Source organism: Chlamydotis macqueenii, chromosome 1, assembly GCF_036417535.1.
Source record: "Chlamydotis macqueenii isolate bChlMac1 chromosome 1, bChlMac1.mat, whole genome shotgun sequence".
Taxonomy (NCBI): Eukaryota; Metazoa; Chordata; class Aves; order Otidiformes; family Otididae; genus Chlamydotis; species Chlamydotis macqueenii.
Window position 1 is genome coordinate 130,028,647 of NC_141556.1, and position 25,341 is coordinate 130,053,987.

At 37.6% G+C, this 25,341-nt stretch overlaps 1 protein-coding gene and 1 non-coding gene across 2 annotated transcripts in view; both read right to left on the reverse strand.

The window, feature by feature from the left end:
* The window catches only part of POLA1 (DNA polymerase alpha 1, catalytic subunit), a 203,825-nt gene that overhangs the window by 154,660 nt on the left and 23,824 nt on the right, over window positions 1–25,341 (reverse strand). Inside the window, exons 15-26 of the mRNA XM_086766873.1 lie at window positions 22,794–22,951; window positions 21,367–21,451; window positions 20,531–20,592; window positions 19,723–19,812; window positions 17,981–18,097; window positions 16,936–17,111; window positions 16,399–16,528; window positions 15,940–16,059; window positions 14,725–14,821; window positions 14,059–14,183; window positions 12,094–12,243; window positions 11,743–11,865 (exon numbers count right to left, since the gene is read on the reverse strand). Coding sequence (XP_086622999.1) covers window positions 11,743–11,865; window positions 12,094–12,243; window positions 14,059–14,183; window positions 14,725–14,821; window positions 15,940–16,059; window positions 16,399–16,528; window positions 16,936–17,111; window positions 17,981–18,097; window positions 19,723–19,812; window positions 20,531–20,592; window positions 21,367–21,451; window positions 22,794–22,951 — 1,433 coding nt within the window. The remainder of the gene's footprint in view (window positions 1–11,742; window positions 11,866–12,093; window positions 12,244–14,058; window positions 14,184–14,724; window positions 14,822–15,939; window positions 16,060–16,398; window positions 16,529–16,935; window positions 17,112–17,980; window positions 18,098–19,722; window positions 19,813–20,530; window positions 20,593–21,366; window positions 21,452–22,793; window positions 22,952–25,341) is intronic.
* LOC147602278 (small Cajal body-specific RNA 24) lies at window positions 14,333–14,462 on the reverse strand. Its single transcript, XR_015257592.1, has one exon.

Consider the following 25,341-nt stretch of genomic DNA (forward strand, 5'->3'; position numbering starts at 1 on the left):
TTAAGTTAAGATGGAAAAGGCCAGGGACAAATACTAAGTCAGGACTGATACTTGATAATTGCGATAATCTACTGCCATGCATGCCTTACATGCTCTTCGAAGCAAAAAGGAGTTGCTTGGCTTAGCAGGGAGGCTCTCCCCTATTACGCAGACCAGCTGAGCCAAAAGCTATGCAGTACTGTATGGAATAACAGAAGGATCATTTCTGGAATAGTCAAATAAATGCCACCTCATAGTGCTTAACAATCCAGATCTCCTCTGGCACATCTATGCCTTTTTCCATTTTAAGGAAAAAAACCAACCAAACAAAAAAACCCCAAACAAACCAACAAACCAAACCCACAAAGCAAGACCTATGTGAGGAAGGAAATAACTGACTTTAAATAAGCTAATATAATAAACATCAGACAGCAAACATTTATTCCTACAGTGAAAATTAATGAAAAGGAAACTGGGACAGCTGCACAGTCCAAAATTGGCACTTATTTTCAGAGAAGGAATAGGATCCCTGAAACTATTACTAGATGGCTCAGGAATTCCTGGCAAAAAATCAAAGAGTTTCTTTTAAAAAATTGCTGTAATTTAACACAGTATTTATGACAGAGCAAAGTGACACAAGCTTACACTCCAGGCTGAAAACTGAGAGACACACACAAAAGCCACAATTTATTAATCTTCTATTGGTCAGCATGCCAGAAGCTCATCTTTCTGAAAAAAAGACCAAAACTAGATGACCTGTTCATATACGAAAGATGACAGACTTTCATAATTATTTCCTTTAAATATTTGAATAATCAAATCAAAGTTCAAGATCCACCACCAAAGTATCAGATGGCCAAAGGTCTGTACACTAAAGGAGGGTGAAGGGAAAGGGAAGGTTGTTTTTATTTGAATGGAAGGAAAAAAAAAAACTGTATTTGTTATGTAGTTACAAAATAAGCCAGGATTATGATAGAATCTTCCACAGAAGCCTAGGAGCAATCAAAATTATTAAAAATGCCATCAGATCCCTATAAAGTGTAAATATGTCCTAGCCATAAAAGGAACCACTTTGATTAAGAATTCACTTGGAAGGAAGTAGAAGCAAAGCATCTCCCCGCTCCCCATCAGGCATCAATTCCAGATACTCTAAGATCAGCTGAAGAGCTGGAGAAACAGAGAAATTGTAGCCTACTACAAAAAGATATCAAGAACATTGGTCCAGCTTACCAAATAGCATGCAAATTGAGAGGAAAATTTCATGTGTGCCAGCTTTTCCCTAAATTTTTTAGAATCTGTGGGAAGTTTCCCACTGCAGGAGTATCACAGCTAATTCAATTTATACACATACATATGTTAGCATAATACACTTTTTAAAAGTGGCAGCTTTTATAATCTTCTCTTGATTCAGCAAGACATTTTTATTCCAGGGTGAAGTGTTTCAGTTCCCTAATTTCAGCCCAATCTTGTTACAAGTCAGAAGTATTGTTCTGTGATTTACATAAAAGCATTTCCACTGAACTAAGCAGCAACTGACAGGGTAAATGGGTTCCAGATAACATTTAAATAGCCATACTAATTACACCACACAGAGACAGAAACATGATCCCTTACACAAATCCTCAGAGTAACCATCCAGAACATTAAAGAGAAGAGAAAAAAAAAAAAAATTGGTGTGAGCCATAAGACAGCATGTAAAGGACTTAGGAAAAAAAAAAAAACAACAAAACCCAAACATTTTGCATAAAGGAGGTAATCTCAACTAATTAGACACCATAATGATCTTCTCACAATCTGTTACAAGCAAGCAGTAGTTAATAACTTCACAGATTTCCTCCAATCCTTTCACCAGGAAGGAATGGCAGTTTCTAAATCATTACTGCTCTGTCATCCTGGACCACTGCCAAGAACGTGGAACTTCAGGACACCTGTCAATTAACACATTCCTACTGAAGGCAGGCTCATCTCCTGTCTTTAAATATATTTAAAATCCATGATCACAAAAGGCGATTAATCAAAAGCTGTGGCAAAATTAAAATTAGAGGTAGGTTCTTGAAGGATGATAGTCTTCAACAGAAGGGAAAAACTAACAGAAAGAATTGTGTCTCTGCTGAAGTAACTATATACATACTTCGAAAGATGAACTACATGATGTAATAGACCCTTTTCTATCTCTAGCATCTGTGGCATACAGTGGTACATGCCAAAATCACTGGCCACCTGATGGACAATTGTGTCTAAGAGTCAGATCTAAAGCTTTTCTCTAATCAAAGCTTTCTGCAGGGGTTCTCAGTCTAAGTACAGGCTTCTCATTGATTTTTCTTTAGCTCCAGGATGAATACTTTTAACTCTAAGTTGAAAAATACAAAGTTATGAATTGAAGAAAAAAAACCCCAGGTACAATATATATTAAAACATCAAGGCAGAGGAGCTATTACAATTTAAAGAAACCAACAGATTTCTGAGCAAATACAAAAATGGTATTTGCCTAAGTTCAAATACAATGTTGAGTTCTGAGGGAGACAGGGAGGAGAAAGGGGAGAAATTAAGGAGGTCACATGAAACCAAAACATCAGCTGTCATTGACTTATATCTGAGTTGTTCAAAAATCACAGGGTATACCCAAAGAAGTTCTAAATTCAACAAGTAAAATTCCAAACAGAGTAAAACCAACAGGAAGGTTGCAATACACTTGAGCATAGGGCTGAGGTGTCCCTGCAGTTTTGTGGCAGTCTTCCACATGCCAATTCCAAATTACAGTACAAAGACTGTGACAGTTTGATATCCCAGTAAAATTAAAAGCATCAAGGAAGAAGAAAACATTCTTTGCATTGAAGTCAGTCAGAAAAAATAGAAAATAAATTATTAGTGTGCCAACTGTGGTATTGCCTAATAGAATAAAGCCGTACTCAGAACTATTCAGAGTACCAAATTGAAGGGCAAAACAGTCCACGTATAGCGTGATTACCATAGTTATCCTTCTCCCTGGAAACTGATCTGCAGATTCATTTGCCTTGGATTTTAAAAAAGTATTTGTACCTCGAGGTCTTCTATATCTCTATCACAGAAACCCTTCTTACCCAGGTATTTCATAAAACATGACTCTGAACTTCATCAAAGCAGATTATTACAGAGTCCTGCTCGTCTGATAACTTCCAATAGTTTAAACTTACCAATTACTGGTCTGTTTCATGAACAAGGCTATGGCTGTCTTCTCTTATCTCAGCAGGAACCAGGAATCACCATTCAGAAAGGGTACATGTCAAAAGAGCACCTTTTTTTTTTTTTTTAACCAGGTCTTACCAATCATCATTATCCAAATTTTAAAAGTTCCTCCAGTTTCATGTAATCACCAAGACTAGCACAAGCTCACATAGAAATGACTGGCCTAGGATTAATCCCTACAGTAAGCTTCAAATGGTGTTCCGACATTCCCCATTTTTGATGAGCGCTGCTTGATGCACACTATATTGCAGTGACGCAAGTAGGAACCACTTTTCACCCCCAACAACCTAAAAAACTACTTCTTGCTCATTTTGTAGTCTGTCAGTTAGAACAAACAAAAAACATAAAAGATTAAACATGAAAAGCAAAGGGAACCGGGTTGTTTGTTTGTTTGTTTTTAAACTAATCCAGGTGTTGAAATAGGATTTTACAGAGCAACTGTTTCTAGTGGCACAGAGGATCAAATTGTAGAGCAGATATCAACATATACAATTTAATCCTACTCCCTGAAACCTTACCCAGTAAGTTTGATAAAGGGCATAGCGTGAAGCTAAAGGCAATGCTACCACCAGCAGCATCTCCTGCATTACATTCTGTATAATCACTCGGAGGAAAGTAAACAGAGAAAGCGTGCGTAAGTCAAGCTTTCACATGCCTTTCAATCACCTATCACACTCTAAAATTTGGGGGGATTTATTTCATCCAGCTTTGACAGTGCCCTCCTTCTACCACGAGGGAACTCGGAACAAATTAGCTTAGGCTACATGCCTGACTTACAGGTTTCCTTGCTTTTAACATTGCTTGTTTACATTAAGAGATCTGCATCAGGTATGCCCCAGCTCACTAAACTACATCCACTTGTCAAGAATTGTTTGTCCCAAGCAGAATTCTTGATGTCACCCACCAAGGTCTCCTGTATCCTTACAAAGTATTGTACCTGCAGCAGTAGAGACAGTCCATCTTCCATAGCTACATAAAGGTCTTGAACAAACTGTTTCATCTGTCTCATAAGTATATTTCAATGCTGAAAATAGCATAAGCCATTCATGCATATCTTCTAAATTAAGCCAAAGAATCTTGGCACAGGCCCTGTGAAAGGACATACATGCAAGACAACACATGACCTGACCTATACAGCAAAATTTGTATTTGAAGCACTCAGAGCAAAGATTTCTTTTTTTTAAGCTTTGAAATCAAACCAGCCTGGTAAGACAGGTATCAATGCTGAAATGTCTTCATCCTTCTAGTTTTCTTCACTTCAAGTAACAAGTTGCTATTCCTACATCTGTTGGATCTAGCTGATCTCAGTAATAAATCTGAGTTTGGATTATAGGAACTTCTAAACTGATGGTCATTAAAAAATTTGGGTTCAAAGGAATCTCTGGACATCATCTAACCCAGCCTCCTGCCCAAGACAGGGCTAGACCTGCCTGGTGCAAGACTGTGCATCTCTGGGAACAGTCTGACTACTTCTTGATAGTCCCCATTAGGGTTGTTGAAGACCACAATTAATTCCACTCTTAAACTTTTTTTTTCTCCAGAATGAAGAAATCCATCTCTCAGTCTCTCCTTATATGTCTCATCACCACCCTTAAACCATTATGTGAAAACAGTAGGTCTAGTAGGCTCAAATGAGTATCCATCCAGGAGGATAAAGAACAGATGATGTAATTGTGGACAGAGCAAAAAGCTCTAATACAGTCTGTCACGCAACAGTGAGCTTTTGCAGAGTGGGCAACATTCCCAGGAAGTACCTGAAACTCTTTGATTATGAGATCAAAGTGTCATATCTTTGGAGGACAGTATGAATATTTACTTAAGTCTCATGGGAGACAGACACTTCAGTTAGATAATTTTTCTATACTCTTAGGAATAGTGCTTGAAAAGGAAAATTATCCCCCCCACCCCTAATCTGAAGTCTCTCTTATTTTGAAAACTTCATTACCATGTAAGTATCCAAACCCATGGTTTCTATAACAAGATAACATTCAGTTTAAGATAAATGCATGACACAAATGAATGAAGCAATAATACCCTGAAGAACAACTACTGCGAAGACTTGTAGTGCTAACAAATATACAGGTTGGAGAAAAACTTTAAAACATCAAATAGCATTTGTATTCCTCCAACCTTACAGCAGGCACTGGAAAATGAAATTGTTTGAAAACAGACCCTAAGCAGTTTACAAACGGTGGTGTGATGTTGCAAAAGCTCTCGCCTTCATGGTGAAGCTCCTGTGCTCCTATATCTCCCTTTTCTGAGGCACCTCTATGCCAGTATCTGGAGAGCCACAAAAGGATCTCCATCTTGTGAAACCCACAGTCTCTGCAGTATTGTAGACAGGATTAAAAGATTTATTCAGTTATTCTAAAGCCAAAGCACAGCAAATTTTGGGGGTTGCAGGATTCAAGTGCATTCTCCAGTATTTTCCTGTACACCTGAGAGAGTCTTCCCTGTTACCACTGGATGTGGAGAGACATTTCTACTTCTCCTGATCCTGAGGTATCAGCCCTCTACCCAACATATGTGGCTTCTACAAGGGAATGTACCGTTACATTTCAGATACGGAGAATGTGCCAGAGACCTTGCTCTTTAAGTTCTCCCAGTACCCTGGTTTTCAGTTTTACCACAATTTTAGGTAAGGAATATCTTTTTGTTATCTCGTTAGTCAGGTTAAGAAAAGATTCAAGCAAAATCTGTGTCTTTTGGTGAGATAGGAACAAAATACAAGATAGGAAACAGTAAAAAAACCCAAAACTACAGAAGAAGGAAAACAACAACCAAAAAAAACCCCATGTCTTTGTCCTATTAACACTAACCCTACAGTTTCACAGTCAGGTGTGAGCTGAAAAAAGGCTGGTCATGCCTGACCTCTCATATTTCATACTGGGTCTGCCCCCACTTTCCAACCTCCTCCTTTCTACCAGCTCTAAGAGCACACAGCGAGTCATTGAGTCATTGATCCAACACAAAACAATTTGGTTTTCCTCTAGAGTTAGTTTTCAACTCAGATCACCAGGCTGATCCAGCTCACCATGGGGCCAAGCAATTGCTATAACCCATTCACGGAAATCAGTAATCCGGAAGTAAGAGGCACCACACGTCTCATGATAGCACAATCTTAAAATAAGCAGTCACAAAAAAGAAAGTCTCTCTATTTATTTGACTTGCTGAACAATCAATCTGAATCTGATCAATCTTCCTAAACATTTATCGGTGAATATTCATTAAATAAAACCTTTCTGTCCAGTGGGAAAAAACCCCACATCACTCAAAATAAATAAAGTATTTTTTTTTCCCTCCAGACTAATTTCCTTCTCACCCAAAATATTCCGGCCATTCTTCTTAATTCAAATATTTCATTTCCTCTTCTTGGAGATGCAAAAGTCTTTATTAGACCAGATGTCATCTCATGCACTTGACTAACAACAACAGTATTTAATTTCAACAAATGTTAAGATGTTCCGTAATTTTTCTACTACTTGGTACTCAGTTTGCATTTTCAGATTGTAAGCCGCCACTTCTTTGAAAAGTCTATTCTAACTTGTTTTGGATATTAGCATGCAGAGTAACACACACAGCTTTTTCACTGGCTCACAATTGCACACATAATGATAAATTTAACAACGGTGACAACTGGTTTGACCCCAGTTTCCATTTAGGGACATTGCAACAAATTAGCGCTATTTCTTGTAAGATTTCAGTTTGCCATTTTTATATTTAAAAGCAATTAATAAACTCTTTGCCTAGCCTTTTGCCATCAAGTTCTGTGTCTTCCAAAAATGTTATATTGATGTTGTATTCCCTGCTTAAATATAGACAGAACGCTTACATGATACTTCAGGAGGCCACTTTCTCCTCTTTCAACAATCTCCTTTCTCCCATACTACAACCTGGAAGAAACTAGGAGTTTGACAATTGCCCCATTCGCATGACAACTCTTGTAGGCTGTGTAACCAGTGTTTTAGGTGTAATAAAGAAAGCAGCTGATGATCAATTTCCCTGGATGAACAAAACTTAAAAAAAAAAAAAAAAAAAAGAGAGCGAGCCTGGATTTCTTTACAGAAGACAATTACAATAGACGGCCATTAACCTGCTTACCTACCCTTGCTTAATTTTTTTTAAATGAGCTCATCTTTCTCCCCTTCATCTTTCCCCTCCCTCTCCCATTCTTTTCCCAGACTGCTGCAATAACATGCTTTTATTCTTTCCTTTTCATTGCCAGGGCCTTAAACTAATTATTAATTGAGAATGTATCTAAAGGATCTGAATGAGAAAGTTGGAATTAACCCAATTGCCTCTTTCCTCCTTTTATTTTGCACACTGTAACACTAGATCTACCTGTTAGTACTGCTGGAAACAGCAAATGTGTTATTTTCCTTTCAAAGGCAAGTTTTCTAGCCGTTTGAGTGAAAATACAACAATGAAAAACAACGTGGAAAAAAGCAAGTACCCGGAAAAGGCCTCAGCTTTGATTGACAACCATTAGCAACCAAACTGCCTGCAGATAAAATTCTCTCAACAACTTTGCTGTCCTGTAGGAAAATCCTGTAGCAGAGGGCATCCTGCGTTTGGGAAATCAGATAACTGACACTTCATCAAAAGACTTGTCCTTTAAAGAGGAGAAAGGCATGACCTTACACTGCCTGTGAGTGCAGAGCTGGCTGGTTGTACAACACCGACTCATCTTGTTTCCAGTTGTTAAATTACATTAAAGGACAGCTAAAAATATATTAAATATTTTCCTATTACTTTTCCATGCAAGCAACTGCTGTAGTTACAACAAGAGCAATGTCCAGGGAAACACTTAGTAACATGGAGGCGGGGGGGGGGGGTGAGGGGAAGGTCTAGGAATCCTCCTAACACATTCCAGATCATTAATGTAACATTTGGATTGCAAATGCAGAAATAATTTTTTTAATTTGTTGCTAAGAATGAGAATTGATACACTTCTAATGATCAAAACAGGAAAACATTTACATTTTCCAAAAAGGTCAAACAGATCCGAGCTATAGTTTTAACTCTCTCCCACTCCAAATTTTTGCTCTTTTTGTTCTCTTTCAAAATACACCAAGATTTAACCAGTCTACCTGTGATATACAATACACTAAATTCTGACAAATTCACATTGATATGCCTCATCTTCCCTGCTAGAGATTATCCACAAAGGAAAAAAAAATATAAACAAGTAAGACTCGTTTGAAAAACCTGACAGTAAACGGTTAAGACACTTTGTGACAAAAATTAAAGTCTTAATTGATTAATGATCTCAAGGTCTCTATCGCCATCTAGTGAAAACTCACGACTATTACGGCACTATCCATGTAAATTACACCTCATCCGTTGCAACGACACACACCGACCTCTCTGCTGGATCCAGCCTGCATACGGCCAGAGCTGTCAGGCTTCGCTACATTTCTACTGCATGTCTTCAGGCAAATAAAGGTCAAGCAGTAGCCTGATCACTGGGCTCTTACAGATTACGCTCTGTCCTGGCATTATGATCTGGCTTTATAAATGGCCTTTGCACATCATATTTAACACTTCTGCCATCGAAATGAAGTGCACATGTCAAACACTAGCCTATTTATAACCAAGTTTTTAAAATAGCAATATGTGATTACAAGAATTTTTAGTCACCATAAGGAACCCCATGGCAGTTCCACTACTTTTAGTGCACTGGCATTGCCAAACCCCAAAGAGAAGCTACAGTGCAAGAGAGGAAGCACATAGCACTCAACATCAGACACCTGCAGGACTCAGTTTTCCTACAGCTTCAGCGAAAGGGTCTTCATTCACACAATCAGAAAGCAGCAATTTACAGAAATCATCAAAACTCATCATTTCTCAGCTATGTTAAAACTTAATGCTACAATGGGCTTCAATACCTTCTTCAGCTTGAAACACGTATTTCCCACTTCCAATTATTCTGCTAAGACTTACGACTGAACTGTAGTTGTGTCAGTGCAAATACTAAGATCAGTTTTCATCCCACCCAGCTTAGATGTGTACAAGTCTACCTGCGTTTACTCAGGTCCCCTCCACCACAGAAAAAAAAAAAAGTTTAAATTTAGACTAATAAGATTTTCCCATAATAGTTATCTTTTCATTAACCTTTTCATATAGAGAACCCAAATCTCCTGATACTTAACCTTCCCCTCTTTTATACCACCATTTAGTGGTAAGAGGGAACCTATGAATAGAAAGACTAATATAAAATTTTAAAGCAGTATTTTTCCAGATTAAGTATTTCAACTTGAAAAAACCCAGAAAATTAATGTGTCCTCTTGTGTAATCTTTTATTGCAAAAACTACTACTCAAGAAATAAGGAACTAATAAAGCTGTAAGTGTTTATTGACTACCTACCTAACAACGCAAGTTTTCAGAACACAGCATATGCAGAATACGCTGATGATGAAATACATCATCAGAATTTATCACACCCACACAGCAGCACAAAATTACAGACCATCCTGAAAAATTCTCAAATTTTCAGAAGTTTGTTATCTCCACAGTATCCAGAGTAATACACCAGTCTACCTCAAAGAATGGGAAAAAAAAAAAAATATAGTTTTAGCTCTACAGGAGGTGCTGTACTGCACAGAAGAGACCTATCAAGACAGTAATGCCCCACTGAGCTCAGCACTAGTGCTGCCAGATGCAGACCAGCTCCCACAGACCTTCACTGGCATCTCTTTGCTGTGTTCCCAGCAGCCCCATTTCATACAGGAACTTTTAGACCTGCACTGGGTACAACACACTTTCAGGTAACACTGTACCATAGCATTAAGTTTTTCCCCAAACTCAGAGCAACTACAAAACTGGAGATTCAAACGCGTGCAAAGACTTGGCAGAAGCAAGCGCAGTTCTAACACTACTACAAGAATTTAAGAGGAAAGAAATCCTTTCCAACCAAAAATCAACTATATGTAAGGAGAAAGTGTCTCAAAGTGCTCCCTAGCACATCCTGTACCACCTATCCAGGATTTTCCTATTCCACCATCACTTTGGAAGATAATGCAGGAACACTAGAATTTAATGCACTATTATCTCACAACTGATAAGTCACAGACAATTGAGAATAAACTGTACATGCAAACAAAAAGTATTTCTCCGTCTTAACAGAAGTCAAAAGCTCAAGTATCCACACAATACCCAGTTTGTGACAGGTGCTCCACAAGACTAACAGAGATCATAAAAAAACCAAAAACGTCAAATTCATGACTTGTAAAATACTGCTAGAAAATATAAAGCTATGATACTCAGCTGCTTTTCACATCAACCTTGTAGAAAAATACACCAGAATCTTACAACAACAGCAATAAAAGATAACAGTTCCTTAAAGGAAAACAATTTTTTTTTTTAATTCACATGGATGCAGAGTGCATTTACAGTTATCAAACCTGGAAATTATTTCCAGATATGTTATCAGAAACAAAATACCGCTATGCTCTTCAGTTGGGGGTTGTAAATGGACCTTCAGTCATGGGGTAGTCCACAGCAAGGAAAGCTGTCCCATCACAAGGGCCTCTAAACCCAGATGTGGACTCATCCATCTCCCTGCTCAACTAAAAGGTTGACCAGTCATCCTGTCATGTCTGCTCCTGACACCCTTGCAGATTCCTGCTTGGTATTCTCTTCTACAAAGAACTAATATGAAGTGTCATGAAAAAATGTGTTTTAAGACACCGAATATCAGTGGTACATTTTGGATCTTGAATGCTTGTTTTTCCCACTGGGACCAAAGTGATGTGGTCTGCATTCAGCTGCCATCCTAATCAATACCAAGAGTATTTTGCCTACAAAGTTAAGAGCAACTTTTAAAATAAAATCTGGCCTCTTGAGGCTAATCATGGAAGGGTTTGGGTTTGAATGGACCTTTAAAGGTCATCCAGTCCAACCCTCTTGCAGCGAGCAGGGACATCTCCAACCAGATCAGGTTCCTCAGAGCCCCGTCCAGCCTGGCCTTGAACATCTCCAGGGATGGGACATCCACCACCTCTCTGGGCAACCTAATGCAAAGCTTCATTTTAAGGAACAAACAGTTTCTGAAAGTAAGGCCCTGATACATAATCCATTGTCAACATGTGATTAATTGGTCCTGTCACAAACTTTAGGGTTTCAGAAACTCAACAAACCAGGGCACAGGGCAGTCTAGGCAAAAACAAGCTCATCCAAAGCAGAAGCATACTGCCGAATCAAAGACTAACCCATCATGCAGAACTGGAAATTGATGGAAAATGGGAAAGTAGCCTTGATTTTTTTGTCACCATAATCTGGCCCATGGAAACTAAGCAGTTTAATTAAAAATAAGGCTCCAGGCAGTGCTTCAACTTGTACTTTTTGAGACATCTACCTGATTCTTTTCAAGACACCAGTTTCATTTTTCTTCCAACTTCTGCAGTACAAGAAAGGTAAAAACTACAGTTCTGAAACAAAAGATGGTTTGAAATCAAGACCATTGTCCTATTCAGTTAAAAAGTAGGTGGCTTAAATTCACTCTTTTACATGTCTGTATAACCTGTTTTATGACTTACCTCTCTCCCTTTTCGTGTCACCAAAGCAGCCAAAGGCTTGGCATAGAATCTGCTGTAGGAAAATCCCAGGCAACCATACATACTGTTAGCGGTGAGTTTCAAAGCTTTCTGTCTGATATCATACTGAAAAGAAACATAACCAGCAAAAATGATACAACCATAGCCAACAGAGAACAGAACTTAATGTTCAAAATTACATTCACAGCTTTTTATATAGTCTGCAGCAATGATGGGCTACAAGTAAAGCACATTACAATCACTGCTCACTACTAATCATCCCTATTCTGCAAGAATGATCAGGGCACTTAAGGGGAGTGGGAGGAAAAATCAAAGGAGTTCTATAAAACACACCTGTAAATAAAGGTCAGGATTTAAATCTGGCTGTTTCATTAACTGCTTAACTTGGCGCCTTCTCTCCACCAGTTTCCTGATTTCTTTAGGCAAAATTCCCATTTCCAGAGATGGGTCAGGAAGCTCTGGAATTTCTTCCTCTTCATCGACCTGTCAAATGATCACCACTGCTTATCATTTTATTTAAGATTAGATTTTAATGTGTTAAGTGAAAAACTTGTGGAAAAAAAACCAAAACCACACAGCTTGTACCTATTCCTAACTATTCAAAGCACAGTTTAGAACAAAAAGCATGAGAGGTTTTTTGTGGTATTTAACAACATTAATTAGTCCCTGCTAGAGGACAGGGACCAAGCCTGTCTCTGTCTGGAAGAAACCCAAGAGAGACATAGACTAGTAGCAGGGAGATTTTTTTTTTTCATGTGTCTGCATTATATATATATGTATATATACATATATATAAATCCAGATAAGTAAAACACAAACACACTCTCACTCTTAGGTATATATATATAAAAATATAAAGAAAAGCACATACACAAACAATTATTTCTGTGCTGAAAAAATATATCTTTTTTTTTAATTATCATATAAGTATCTTTGGTGTTCAGAACTGTAAAATGAAGCACATGCTCCGTGGACCTGATACTTTGAATAAGATAACTGACAAAAGAGAAATCAAGAGTGACAACAGAATGAAAACTCCACCCCAAGCAACTCTTGATTACAGCAAAACAACTACCCAACAGAAAGCACACATTCTTCTTGTTAGCATAACAGAAGAAATAGCTGCTCAGCAAAAATGGAAGGAAATTTCAAGCACAATGAGAAAGACAGAAATAAACAAAGAAAGGGCAATAGAGACACTATGAGGTTGGCAAGTTTAGTAAAGCAGTCTGGGAAGAAGGAACAGGAAATGACACCAAAACCTGATTAAATATCGTATCATGACAGAAAACAAAATGAGCTGCTTCAATTTGAAGAACACTTAAGAAAGCAGGGTAAATCCACAGAGAGTCTGAAGGAACTTACTGGTAGAGTTCCACATACTTTTTCCCTCATTTCTTCTATAGTACTGATATTTCAGTTGTTATGGGACTAACTATGTCCTATAACTAAGTATGCACAACACACTAATTCCAACCTGTGAGCTGATGCCAGTTAAAAATAAAAGCCTCAGGTTTAACCTTTAGACCTGACCAGCTCACTGTGTCAGTTTACAGCACAGCTCCACCAACAACTGTGCCAACACAGCTGAGGAAATGAGAATAAGCAGCCACGGATAAGCCATGGCCAACACAGCTGGTGAGAAAACAGTACGCGGAACTGTACCTTCAGGAGGTTTTTCAGGAGTTGTGTTTAACACAATTTAATGCTGTATTGAATGGCATGAATTTCCGTGAAGCTGGTCCTGCAGCTGACATAGTCACAGTATCGCTCCCTGACACCCGCCCCGCTCCCGTCCAAGACACATACATAGTTTTCCTGATGTCTAATAAGGGTTGGGCTCATATTGCATTCTTGCCCCCAGGCAGAAGCACGAGGCTTGTGCCTCTGCCATTCAGGTATGTTTGCATTAATTCTGTGGCAACTTAACTTTAGGAAGCCTCTACCAAGGAGCTCAGAAATTGCTAGGAGGACCTGGAGCTGAAAATTGCCCACAGAGCCTCACTAAGAATCTTGTTTTACAGGGATACCAAGATTTTATTTAGACAGGAGAGAACCTACCAAGATTCTCTAAGAGTATTACTGAAAGGAAAATAACAGACATAAAACATTTTAAAAGTCCCAAACCAAAACTTACTATGATGCATCTTTAAACAGGAATCACTTTTTTAAAGTGGGATGGGGAAAAGAAAAAAAACATTAAAGTGAAAAAGAACAAGTTTATTAAAAAGTTGATTCACAGAAAACACACTGAAGTTAAGATAGAGTAACTTAAGTCACAAGTCAAAGCACACAAACCTCTGCCCTGTTCTGTGCTTCTGGTGACAGTCGCTGCACTGTGGTAAAGCAGATGTTAAACTCCTGGATAATTGATGGGTACAAGCTGTTGAAGTCGAGAAGCAAAATAAACTTGTCATAAAAACCTAAAACAGAATTTAAAACAAAAGTCATAATTACTCAGTCTCCCCAAGGACTTAATCCAACTCCACAATTAATATTTAAGTGACAGTAAAACATTGTACCACACTTCCCTTAAAGTAGCTGTTGAGATGCACCGCTACCCATTATAGAAAGCTGTCAGAAGTGGAACGATCCAACTCCATTAACTCACCAGAGTTGAACAGATAGCTTCTGTGTTACTATAGGACACTTGTACAGTCTTCCCCACATAGAGGAGAAACTGAAAGAAACTTATGTGTCCATTAGAAAACTATACACAGACATAAAGTCCTAATTTCTCACAAGACCATAATCTTTTTACAAAAAGCTAAGACAAAAATGTCCCACGAATAAGCAATTCCACAATCAATGCTGGGAATTTTCTGGTATGCAACAACCCACTCCCCTAAACCACCACACCAAAGTCCCACAAGATACACAGATGGTGCTCATTGCGATCCATCTTCATTAATATAAACTACCTGAATCTAACATCATAGAAGAAAGAAAACTGCCACATCTTACCGACTTTGGGATCCAAGACCAAGCCCCCAGCATACGCTGCTTTCTTTTTCCCTATCTTTGATTTATTCTGGTCTTCAAAATCTTCATCTTCATCCACCTACATTTGGCATTTTATAAAGTCATTATCTAGTCTCCAAGATTTATAAGCTGCTGGAGGAGTTATTTTTGGCAAATCAAACACAAAATTGGCTTCAGTGCATATAGTTCCTTTTAAAATACGTGCAAAATATGGTGTTTTTATCATTATCCTTATTAAAGCTCTCTACACGTCAAAACAGGATTTAAACCAACTCCTATAGGAACAAACTGCTAACAAGAGATTACAAAGACCTTGAGTAATTGTCATCATCCAACATAGTAGTATGCGTTTTCTAGATGGGTGTAAAAGTCAACAAAACAAAAATAGGCAAAAAAAAAAAATCAACTTATGACCCAGAAGAAGTGTTCTTGCCCTATTAAAATGTAGTTTTTGAAAATACAATGACTGGGCTTTAATGAAACAAATAAAAACAGTACTATTGACTAAAGAGTATTCAGCTATTTGTTCTGTTGTAGTAAGAACTTTTCTCCCAGTTGTCTAACGCTATCCTGAATCATTTAAAATTCCAGCACTGCCTGCATGCAACAATACAAACAACAGAATTTATTGGCTTTGAATTTGCCGCTGAACTTATTTAAAAGCAAAACTAAAAAGTAAAAAAATATAATTGGTTTACTAACAAACATATACATGTTTCTACAAATGTATTTACACTGGTATTATCCAAAGGAATTTTTTTAAATACCCTTGGATATTTTGTCCACAGCTTTAGATCACCCACCCTACAAATGATACCTGAAATACTGTTCATCATCAAAATAACTGTACGGCAAATGTGCATCTATTAAGCAATACAGACTCTCTTTTTCTTTAGTATTTCCCTACACAGTTAAGTATTTACCTTATTTCAATTTTAAACTAAAAGAGCACCTGAATTTCCATAGATCTGTGATACAATGGAAAGTGTGTTACACTGTCCCTTAAACCATACATTTCTCCATTATCAACTCAACAACAAAAAAAATTTCAATTAAGCGTAAGCTGTAACATTAAGTTAGGCTTAAAACTGGCTATGTTTGGGTTTTCCATGCTCTCACAGAGCAGTAATATGCGAAAGACAGAAGAATGTTTTTTTCTTTCAAATAAGGTCTTGGAAAGAGAAAAACTGGACCCACCAGCTTCTGTGGAGCTTTTTTAAAAACTTGTTTGTCCGGCACTATGTAGTCTTTTTCATGAAATGCATGAAGCAGCAAGAACTCATTACGTTCAGATCGTCCACCCATCATTGTCCTTGACTACAGAGAGGGGCAAAAAAAGAATTCAAGGCAAAGCACAGAAAACACTGACACACAAAAACAGACTAAGCAAAGTCCTTCAACTATTTCTAAGTTCACCTAGCATTACTATCAATCTCTATCATCACCAAGCACAAAACTCAAATGTGATATATTTCTGGAAATTTTACATTATTACTTGACTAGATTGTCAAACTCTCACACTTGTCACAGCAAAAAACTTGCAGTACCATATATTCTCAACTAGTGTTTACAAATTAAAACCAGCAAATCAAACACAGAAAACATGTAACTTTTTTTGTGGGACAATGGAGGTGGGGGGAAGTAATAAAAATGTACCATGACATTCCCAGAGATGTTTGTTATTTGAAGGGCCAGTGGCAGAACATTCAGCTCACACATGATCTGGAGAATGAACTTGGCATCTGTCCAGGTGTTTTCCAGCATGAACATTAAGTGAGGAGAATCACTGGGAAAAGAAGGGGGATGGCTTAGTAAAGTAAAATCAGCCTCCTTTGTACTCTGCAGTAGTTTAGACATATATGCTGTATGCAACACATGGCATCTGTAGCATACCAAGGTTGAGTTATACAGCAAGCTCTCGTAATTGAAAAAACCCCCAAAACTCAAGCTTGCATATCCTATAAACGTCTCTAAACCAATGCTCTCACAAATCAATTTTCTTCGCACATAAGCCAGTATCCATCAGTAGCTTGCAAAATTATAAAATACTGTTAAGATAATATTTTACTTGTCAAATACCAGTATGCTAAGTCAGCATTTCCATGAGAAATCTAATAAGCAAAAAATTGTATAGCGGGAAACCAGTTCCTCTACTTTCCAGTGAAGAATTAAAAACACAAATCTGAGACATACCTGTACATATTTTGAATTTCCTCTGGTAGAATTGTTATCCTCTCTGTTTTCAAAATCTGATGGACCAGTTCAGACAAATGGTAACTTTTGCAACGAATTAATTCTTTAGCAGAAATTTCTACATCACAGATCATTCGACCACAGGCAGCATTCCTTTCAGCAAACCCTCCTCGACCCTTCACCATATCACACAAGGAGAGAAAAATCCAAACAAAATGAAACATATGAGCATAACAAAGAACATCTATCCAAAAACATATGCTTATAGGACTCAGTCAAGTCAGTTGGTCACTAAATACTCTAAATACTACATACCACTAATACTCAAGCTTTATAATTATGCCCTAAAGGAATCCACGTTATCTTCCAGTATATGTGGATATTAAGAAATAGATACTTAACTCTCATTACTAGTTATATCTTAATACTTAAACTGTCGTGCATTTTTTTCTTTAGTAATTAGAATAGTCCCAACAAAAACATGGGTGTGCATTTTGGTTCTCCTCCAAGGATACTTTTTGTACTAACAGCAGCATGAAAAAGTCACAAAACAAACCACACACAAATATTCATCTTGGCCTCTAGGAAGGACAGGAACAGGCCAAAACGCAGCCATGTTCAGCACTTCAATACTCCAAGCCTCACACATTGCCCTCTGAACAAACACATACTCAGAACTACAGAATTATTAACTTAGCAGCTCTCTATGGGATGATTCACTAATCAATCCAAATCACATTTTCTCATTTTACAGTTACAGCAGACAAAGACTCTTACAGTAAAGAGTACTGCAATTAATCTGTCGTTACCATCACCTAGTTCAGACATGTAAACTAAATTAGCCTAACTTGAAAATTAGTTTAGCTTATTACTGTAAAAAAAAGTCATATAAACACTCATAATTTCTGATCTGGGACACATGAAATCCACCATGACCAAGAGGCAAAATACATGAGTGTCACATTTACAATTCCTTCACAAAATTAATTCATTTTTAATCATATGCAACATAAAGGGGCTTAAAAGACTTGAGCAATCTTATTACCCCAAGCTTTGGCATAATGGACCTCCTCAGGCGACCTATCTTGGACCAGTGAGGGACTTTGCACACATTAATTCTTTGAAGCAGCACTTCCAGATCAAATCCGTAAATATTATGACCCTTGCAGCAGAAAAAATAACAAAAAAAGGTTACAACAAATGCAAATTGAAATACTTACTTTCACACACTCAGTATTCCTTTGCCCTCTGTGGTTTTTTCCAACTAATTGATGGCATTATCTCTCTTACAGAAAACACTTTCTAAGAGAACGTTCATCAACAGTACTTATTAGTCTTAACGCTAACTACGCTGTTCAGCAGAATACCAAAATCAGCTCTGTAACTGGCTCATAGCATACACAATTCAGCTTTATGCTTTGATACCAGAGATTAGGATTTAAAGCTTTCTAGAAAAAAACTCTACATTCTTTATACAACATCTAAGCTTAGCTATGAATAATTCCTTTTCTCTCCACCCATGAAAGTCTCAATATTGACATCAAAATAATGTAATTTTTTTCCTGCGATACTAAAAGTATAGCTGTTAAATGTGGACAGGAAGACCTTGCAACCAGTATTTACATATCAAAGTACTCCAGCAATATTTGCAAAATTTAAACAATGCTAAGGACATTGATGACACTGGTCCGTAACCTTAGCCAAAAGCAAAGCACTGCCCTGATGAACATGAGTTTCTGTGGACCTGTCAGTCCCCAGGAACTGGAGGTTCACCGTATCAGCTACATCTATGTAGCACAGTACTGTGCTATAGAAGAAGCTCCTTAAAATCATCAGGAGGATTACAGCCATAGTAGAGGGGTCCTATCTATATTGATATAGCTTGTTTTTCAACAGCAGTAAGTAAATCAGGTGCTAATTAAACTGCACTAATAAAGCTCTGCTGTTTTTAGGATCAGAGCTCTCACACCCCTACTATTGGCATCTTCAATATAAAACCATTGGCTGCAGTTTTTCCCTTGATTCCTTCCCATAACTATACCAGGAAGTTCAGCTCATAGGGCGAATACCGGATATTAGCCACAGTGAGCTGAAAACATCAGGAATCTGACTGCTCATTTAATCCTACTTCACCACTTAATTATTTGTATTTACCTACAGAAGAATAACAAGTTGTATATAACCAACCTCGGATTTACAATCAACTTCAAATTGTCTTCAAAATTTCACTTAAGTCAAGACTGTATACTAATTAAACACAACAACAAAAGAAAATTAGTAGTTATAATAAATCCTCAGATGCCAATACAGTAGAAAACCTAAGAATGCTTATTACAAAACTTTGCTCAGATTTTGTGCATTTGTATAGGTTATTTTGATTTACAGCACAAACAAAATCTAAACAGTGACACAAATTCTACGAGCATCTGAACTGAAGGAGACTATTAAGTATAACATGATTTCCCATTTTTCTAGAAAATCACGAGGGTTTTTTTGTTGTGTTTTGTCTTCCTGAGAAAAGAAAAAAAAATACTTGTTTCAGGTCCTATGGAAATACTGCCTATTTCAGGTATTATGGGAAATAATAGGATGTATAAAATGCTGTCAGGGAAAATTCTGTATCATCTTTGTATCAAAGTATACCTGCTGTCTTGTAAGCAAATTCAATTCATAAGGCAGTCTAAGATAAACATTAAAAAAACCTATAAGGGGACAAAAGAAAAAGAACAAAGCTGACCAACTGACAATATGCTTTAATTTAACTCTCAAAGTCTCAGAACTACTCACCACAACAACATCTGGGTCAATTTTGTGAATCTTCGCAAGGAAAAACCCCAGCAGTGTTCTCTCAGTTGCAGCAATTTCTATTTTAGCATTCTGAAAGGAGCAAGAGAGCACCTGATTTCTATGACCCAATAAGTTTAAAATGGAAACATCTCCTCTCCCCTACTAGTTACAAGACAATAATAAAGCACCACAGAATTCTCCCTTTCCTTCTGTAATTCAAGGCTTTTTGTTCTCACTCCCATAGACAAGGAAAGCTTTTCTCAGAGGCTATTTTTCCATTTTGCTTTTGTATGCAGGTGTCTAGTGATATTTTAAGAGCTTCCTAAGAATCAAGCACACCAGGAAAATGCTCCATGTGCATCCTTCACTCACAGGCTTAAGATCACACAGAAACAGAGGAAAAACAAAAATAGGTTATTTTATTATTGCCAGTTCTCCCAGTGCCCTTTAGAAAGGATGTCTTCTAAATTTTGACAGATTTTACTCTCCAAGGAAAGAAGAAACAAATTATCCCAGTTTACTATGAGTACATAGTCATACCAAATGAAAATTGCAAAATCTTTACAACTGTCTTGTCTAACACTCCATCTATTTTAAGAGCACAACTAGCAGCAGTACTGCATCACGCAGAGCACACGCCTCTGTTTTTACAAGCAACACAGAATAAATACCCAGTTTGCAGACTGGAAAATTAATGAAATCATCATGCCATTCCTTTGAATATTTTTCTTACACAGCTTACCCAAAGCAACATGAAGTTCATATTTTAGAAGGTACTGCAATTGAAAGGCTAACAAAATGAAATTACCTTCTTTTTAATAGCTTCTTTGAAGTCATAAGGAAAAATGCAATCGTTTGGTTTGGAAACAACTGCAAAAGAAATTGTATTTGTTCTTACAATGTTCTTAATTGCACTCTCCCCATAAGCATCCATTCACAACAACAGGAGCTAAGGAAAACTACCTCTAATTCTAAAACCTAGCCTTATGTGAAAACTTGTCTTTAAGAAAACAGAGTAATTAATAAAGTATTAAACAATTTTAATCAGTCATATTTGACGTTATCATTGGAGACAAAAACTGTGGTACATAGCTTCTGAAGAACTGCCTCTTACAAGCATTCAACACTCTTCATCACTTCTGACTGGGGTCTGAATCTCAAAGTTTAGCTGATCTTACTAAAATGACACTGCTACGAGAGATTTTTTTTTTTCCCTAAGAAAACTTGTTTTTAAATGAATGTGACATGCTTATTTTTTTAAATTCTGTTCAGAAGAACTGAAGAATAACTACATGACAGTAAATAAATGGTCTGAATTAATGGGTGAAGAAAGTAATCCAAGAGAACACGTGATGAACTAATAACAGGAAACTGTAAAGAGCAGAGTTACCTCACATCACCTCAAATTAAGATTTTTTTTTTTCAATAAGGCCTTCAATAAAAAGTCAGTAACCAGTGAAGTTAAAAACAGGGAGAAAAGCCTGTCGATGAGTTGAAATTTTGTCATTTACCAATTCTAAGGCATTACTGCTGGAGTGACAGAATGAAGTAAAAAAAACAAAAACCAAACACAAAAAATACAATAACAAAAGAAAAACTCTGAAGAAATTATTCTTGTACTCATAAACTGTTCCAAGTACATACCACAGAAGTGTGTCTGAAAAGGAGGCTGAGGTGGAGCCTTATCCAAAGGAAATTTCTGATGAATCAGAGCTGCAACCGCCACAATCTATATACCAAGGAGATACAGAATGCACAACTTCATACACTTGACTACTATCAATACTCATTTCTTCCCTCTTTTTCTTTTAAATAAGAAAGTTTCCTCATCTCATTTTTGTTTCTACAAAGGATCTTTTTAAAATAAAATTTAACTATAAATAGTTAAAAAGAAGAAAAGTTATCAATTGATCTCAAGTAAAATAAAGCAGAACTTACTCCTAAATGATTATCTGACAAAACTGAGAGGAAAAATAATTCATTTTGGAAAATTCTGCTTTTATCAGATTTTGCTCTGAATCTGAACAGATCCCACAATTTAAAGCCTTCTCTCTAAGTGTAGGGGAGACATAAGCACAGCAGGACATGCAGAAGTCTTGCCTATGGAAGGGCTGCCCCTCAGCAAGCAGTCAAGACTGCCAAGAGGTCAGGACGTTTTAGGGTTTAGAAGCAATTAGCTTTACTGATGCTTCTGCTTGCTTTGCTTCCAGGACATCGTGGCTCCCCAGATGCTGGTCACAAAAACTCTACAGAAGATAAAGTAGACAGGCTTTAGAAACATCTTGGCAAACAGAGTCCTGTTGGTACCTGGAGTATGTCTCATTACATTTGCTGGAAATCAGAAACTTGACATACTCCCCCCCCTAAAATGGACAACCAGTCCTTCACCAAGAGGACTAATTCTGCTTGAAAAATTTGTCAGCCTAATTTTTCTTTCATTCAATTAGCCAGAAACAACTATCCTATCCTATCCTATTCGTGAATACGAAATCTCTTCCTAAGCTAGAGAGACTTACATTAAAAACCAGACAGGCATGCCTAACTACACGTTGTGGTCTGCAGTCCATAACTGACAGTGGCCACCTACACCTCTCCTCCTTTCTGAGAAAAGGAAAGACCTTGCAGGAGAATAGTAGGTGCTCAAAGATGTAGACAAAATTTTCATACTATTTCAAAATTAGTTTTATCAGCAGAAAAACTCAGTTATTTTACCCAGAACCTCTACAAAAAAAAAAAAAAAACCCCAACAAAAAAAAAATTAGCAACTGGTCTGGGACAGTTTCATTTATAACTATTATGCACAACAGACAAAACAGACGGCCTGAAAAAATACATAGGAACTGTTGTCACAGTAAATATTCTCATCAAATAGGCCCCCTGAACCCACAATTCTTATGCTGGTGAGACCACAGTAAAAATTTCTGTGAAAGCCCACCACACAGGAAGCTGATTTGACAGTAAATATATTTAGACAAGTTTTATCAGGTGAAGTTCTTCCAAGTCTTAGCAAATTTTTAGTATATGCCACAGAATGAAACCAAACCAAACCAAACCAAGAGCAGCTTACTTACCTCATTCTGGTGAGTCTTTGGGTTTTGAGTGGTCCTCATGCTGAGGGACATGACCACAAGAGGAGGAGGAGGAGAAAGATCTTTAACCACATCCACCAAGCCAGGCTTCACGGCCACAGCCTCCACCTTACACCAGCTGACTGGCTGATTTGAAGGCTCTGAGGAAACAATATGAACCACCTTCACTCTTCTGGGAACCACAGGTAAGGTTTCTCTAATGGCACCGTTGCACTGAGCATGTCCTTTTAATGTTTTGCCCTTGTGGGACAGTCCAAGATCCAGACTAATCCTGCCAAATGTTTTAACTCCTTGGGCCCTGACTCCCCAGGCAGAAGCCTAGTCACACCATGGGCTCTTTAACATGAAAAAAGAGAGGGAAGATTTGTATCAAGGCCAGGAAGATGTGTAATGCAAAAAAATACTTCTGGCAGCTTTAGACGGAGTCACAGTAGAAAAAGGTAGAAAGTGAGTGAGCATAACTCCACCTAAATTAATATACTACTTCTTAGCATCTAATCTTCTAGTCAGTCCAAAAGGAGAAGGCTTCATAAAAATTAAATTGATACAAGTGAAACTTTAATTTACACAGAAATTTCTTAAATGCTACATAAAAGGGAACCAGAGTGCTAATCAAATGAGAAAAAAATTGTATGACTGACTGAACTGCACTGGATAATTTATTGTAATACAGTTCTTCAGAAACACAGATATGGAAACAAGGAGATGGGGGATGACATAAAAAGAGTTCACCCTACGCTGGTAGTATTAGCTATTCTAAAATGTAAGGGAGGCCACAGAAAGCTATTTAGGTGTAAAGTCTATAAGAGTTAAAAAATTGTCTAGATGCATAGAGAAGAGAAGGTGGGGGGGTGAGGGGAGACATGTTCACCACCCAGTGTTACTTGAATATTTTAGTCTGTAATTCTTCACTTGCTTTAAAAAGAGATCATTCACTGAAGACGCTGCTGAGGTAACTCACTACCCACAGTTAGAAGGAAGTAAAGGTTACATTTCTGAAGGATCAACCTTTTGAAGACAGTTGTTGGCAGATCTGATTATCTTACTCCCTGCAAAATTATTTGACCCCTCTGGAAACTCACATATTTTACCTTCTCTATTCTTCCGTGCTCTAAATGCAAACAGGTAACAGACAAATTTTTTCATTTATAAAACACTGATGATCTCTCCAAAGGAAGACAGGTGATAATGGCTTAACGCCTTTTTTCTCTGATCTCCAATACCTTAACAACCAGAGCTTCAACCAGCACTCTATAGAACAGCGGTCTCCAAAGGGGCAAGCATGAACCCCAGGGGGTTTATAAGATAATCCATTGGGGTGTGGGAAGAAAATTTTTTTTGTACCATTATTAAACAAAATAAATTCTTCAAAAAGTGTTTATTTCACATACCTCATCCTTCTATATATTTTCTACTTTTGTGTTTATTATATAATGTATATATTAGTACAGTAGTACATGTATATAATTTATAAGTAAATATCTATCTATATATTGGGGATACATGCTCAATTTTTTACTGACACAGGTGCACAATCTAACAAGTTTGGAGACTGCTGCTCTAGAAAAGCTCTGGTGCTATCTAGCACTGATACTCAAACTGCAAAGACAGCTTCATTCTGAATAGTGATGACAGTTTTGCGTGAAGTTGTAGGAGTCTGATCAAATGGTTTGAGACTCACTTACTGTAAAGCTCCTAGGTATACTACTTATCCCCGAGACCCTCTATGAGAATGTGGAAGGGAAGCTACACAAGAAAGCAAGAACCTTCTGCTAAACTAGACACGCACACACAAAAAACAGCTTTAGGGTGCAAAGTCCAGTGCACTGACTACAGAAATTCGCATAACTAGCCAGTTTAACTGACAGTTTTCATCAGAGCAGGCATGCCACAACATGTCACTGTTCCCTGACCTGATACTCTTTTACCAAGAGTGTATTTTCCTTCCTCCAGCCTTTCCCACTGGTCTCTCAGACCTAGGATCAGCAATTCTGATACCAAGATACGGACTCTCTCTGGAACCTGAAGGCTGTAATGGAGGCAAGGGAATAGGGAAAAAAAAAGAGCTCCCTTAGTTTACCATTTAACACTGGGCTGGAATCAGTATCTGAGCTCAGGAGAGGTAGTCTAAAGGGAGATAATGCACATCAGCATTAAGAAAGACTGACTGCTGCTTGAACTGTGGTTATCACTGCCATAACATTTGTCATACTGAATATGAGGAACAAAACAGGTCTGGAGTCTTTTCAGGTGAAGAAAGAAAATGCCTGAGAAATGCAAGGTCAATTCCTGGGCAAAAAGTGCAGATGAAAAAACATTCCTAGGCCTTTAAAATCAGTACCAGGAAGTACAATGATGCTTGCCAATGCCTCGTAGAAAACCTGGCAGAGCTAATCCATCTTTTGGCAGTCAGGGATTTGCTTTGTCTATTCCAGCTCAAAATCCTTACTGGTACCACCTTTGTCAGTGATTTGACAAGGTGCTGAAGAGGAGAATCCTCCTGGTGTTAGTGCTCAATACTATCAATACT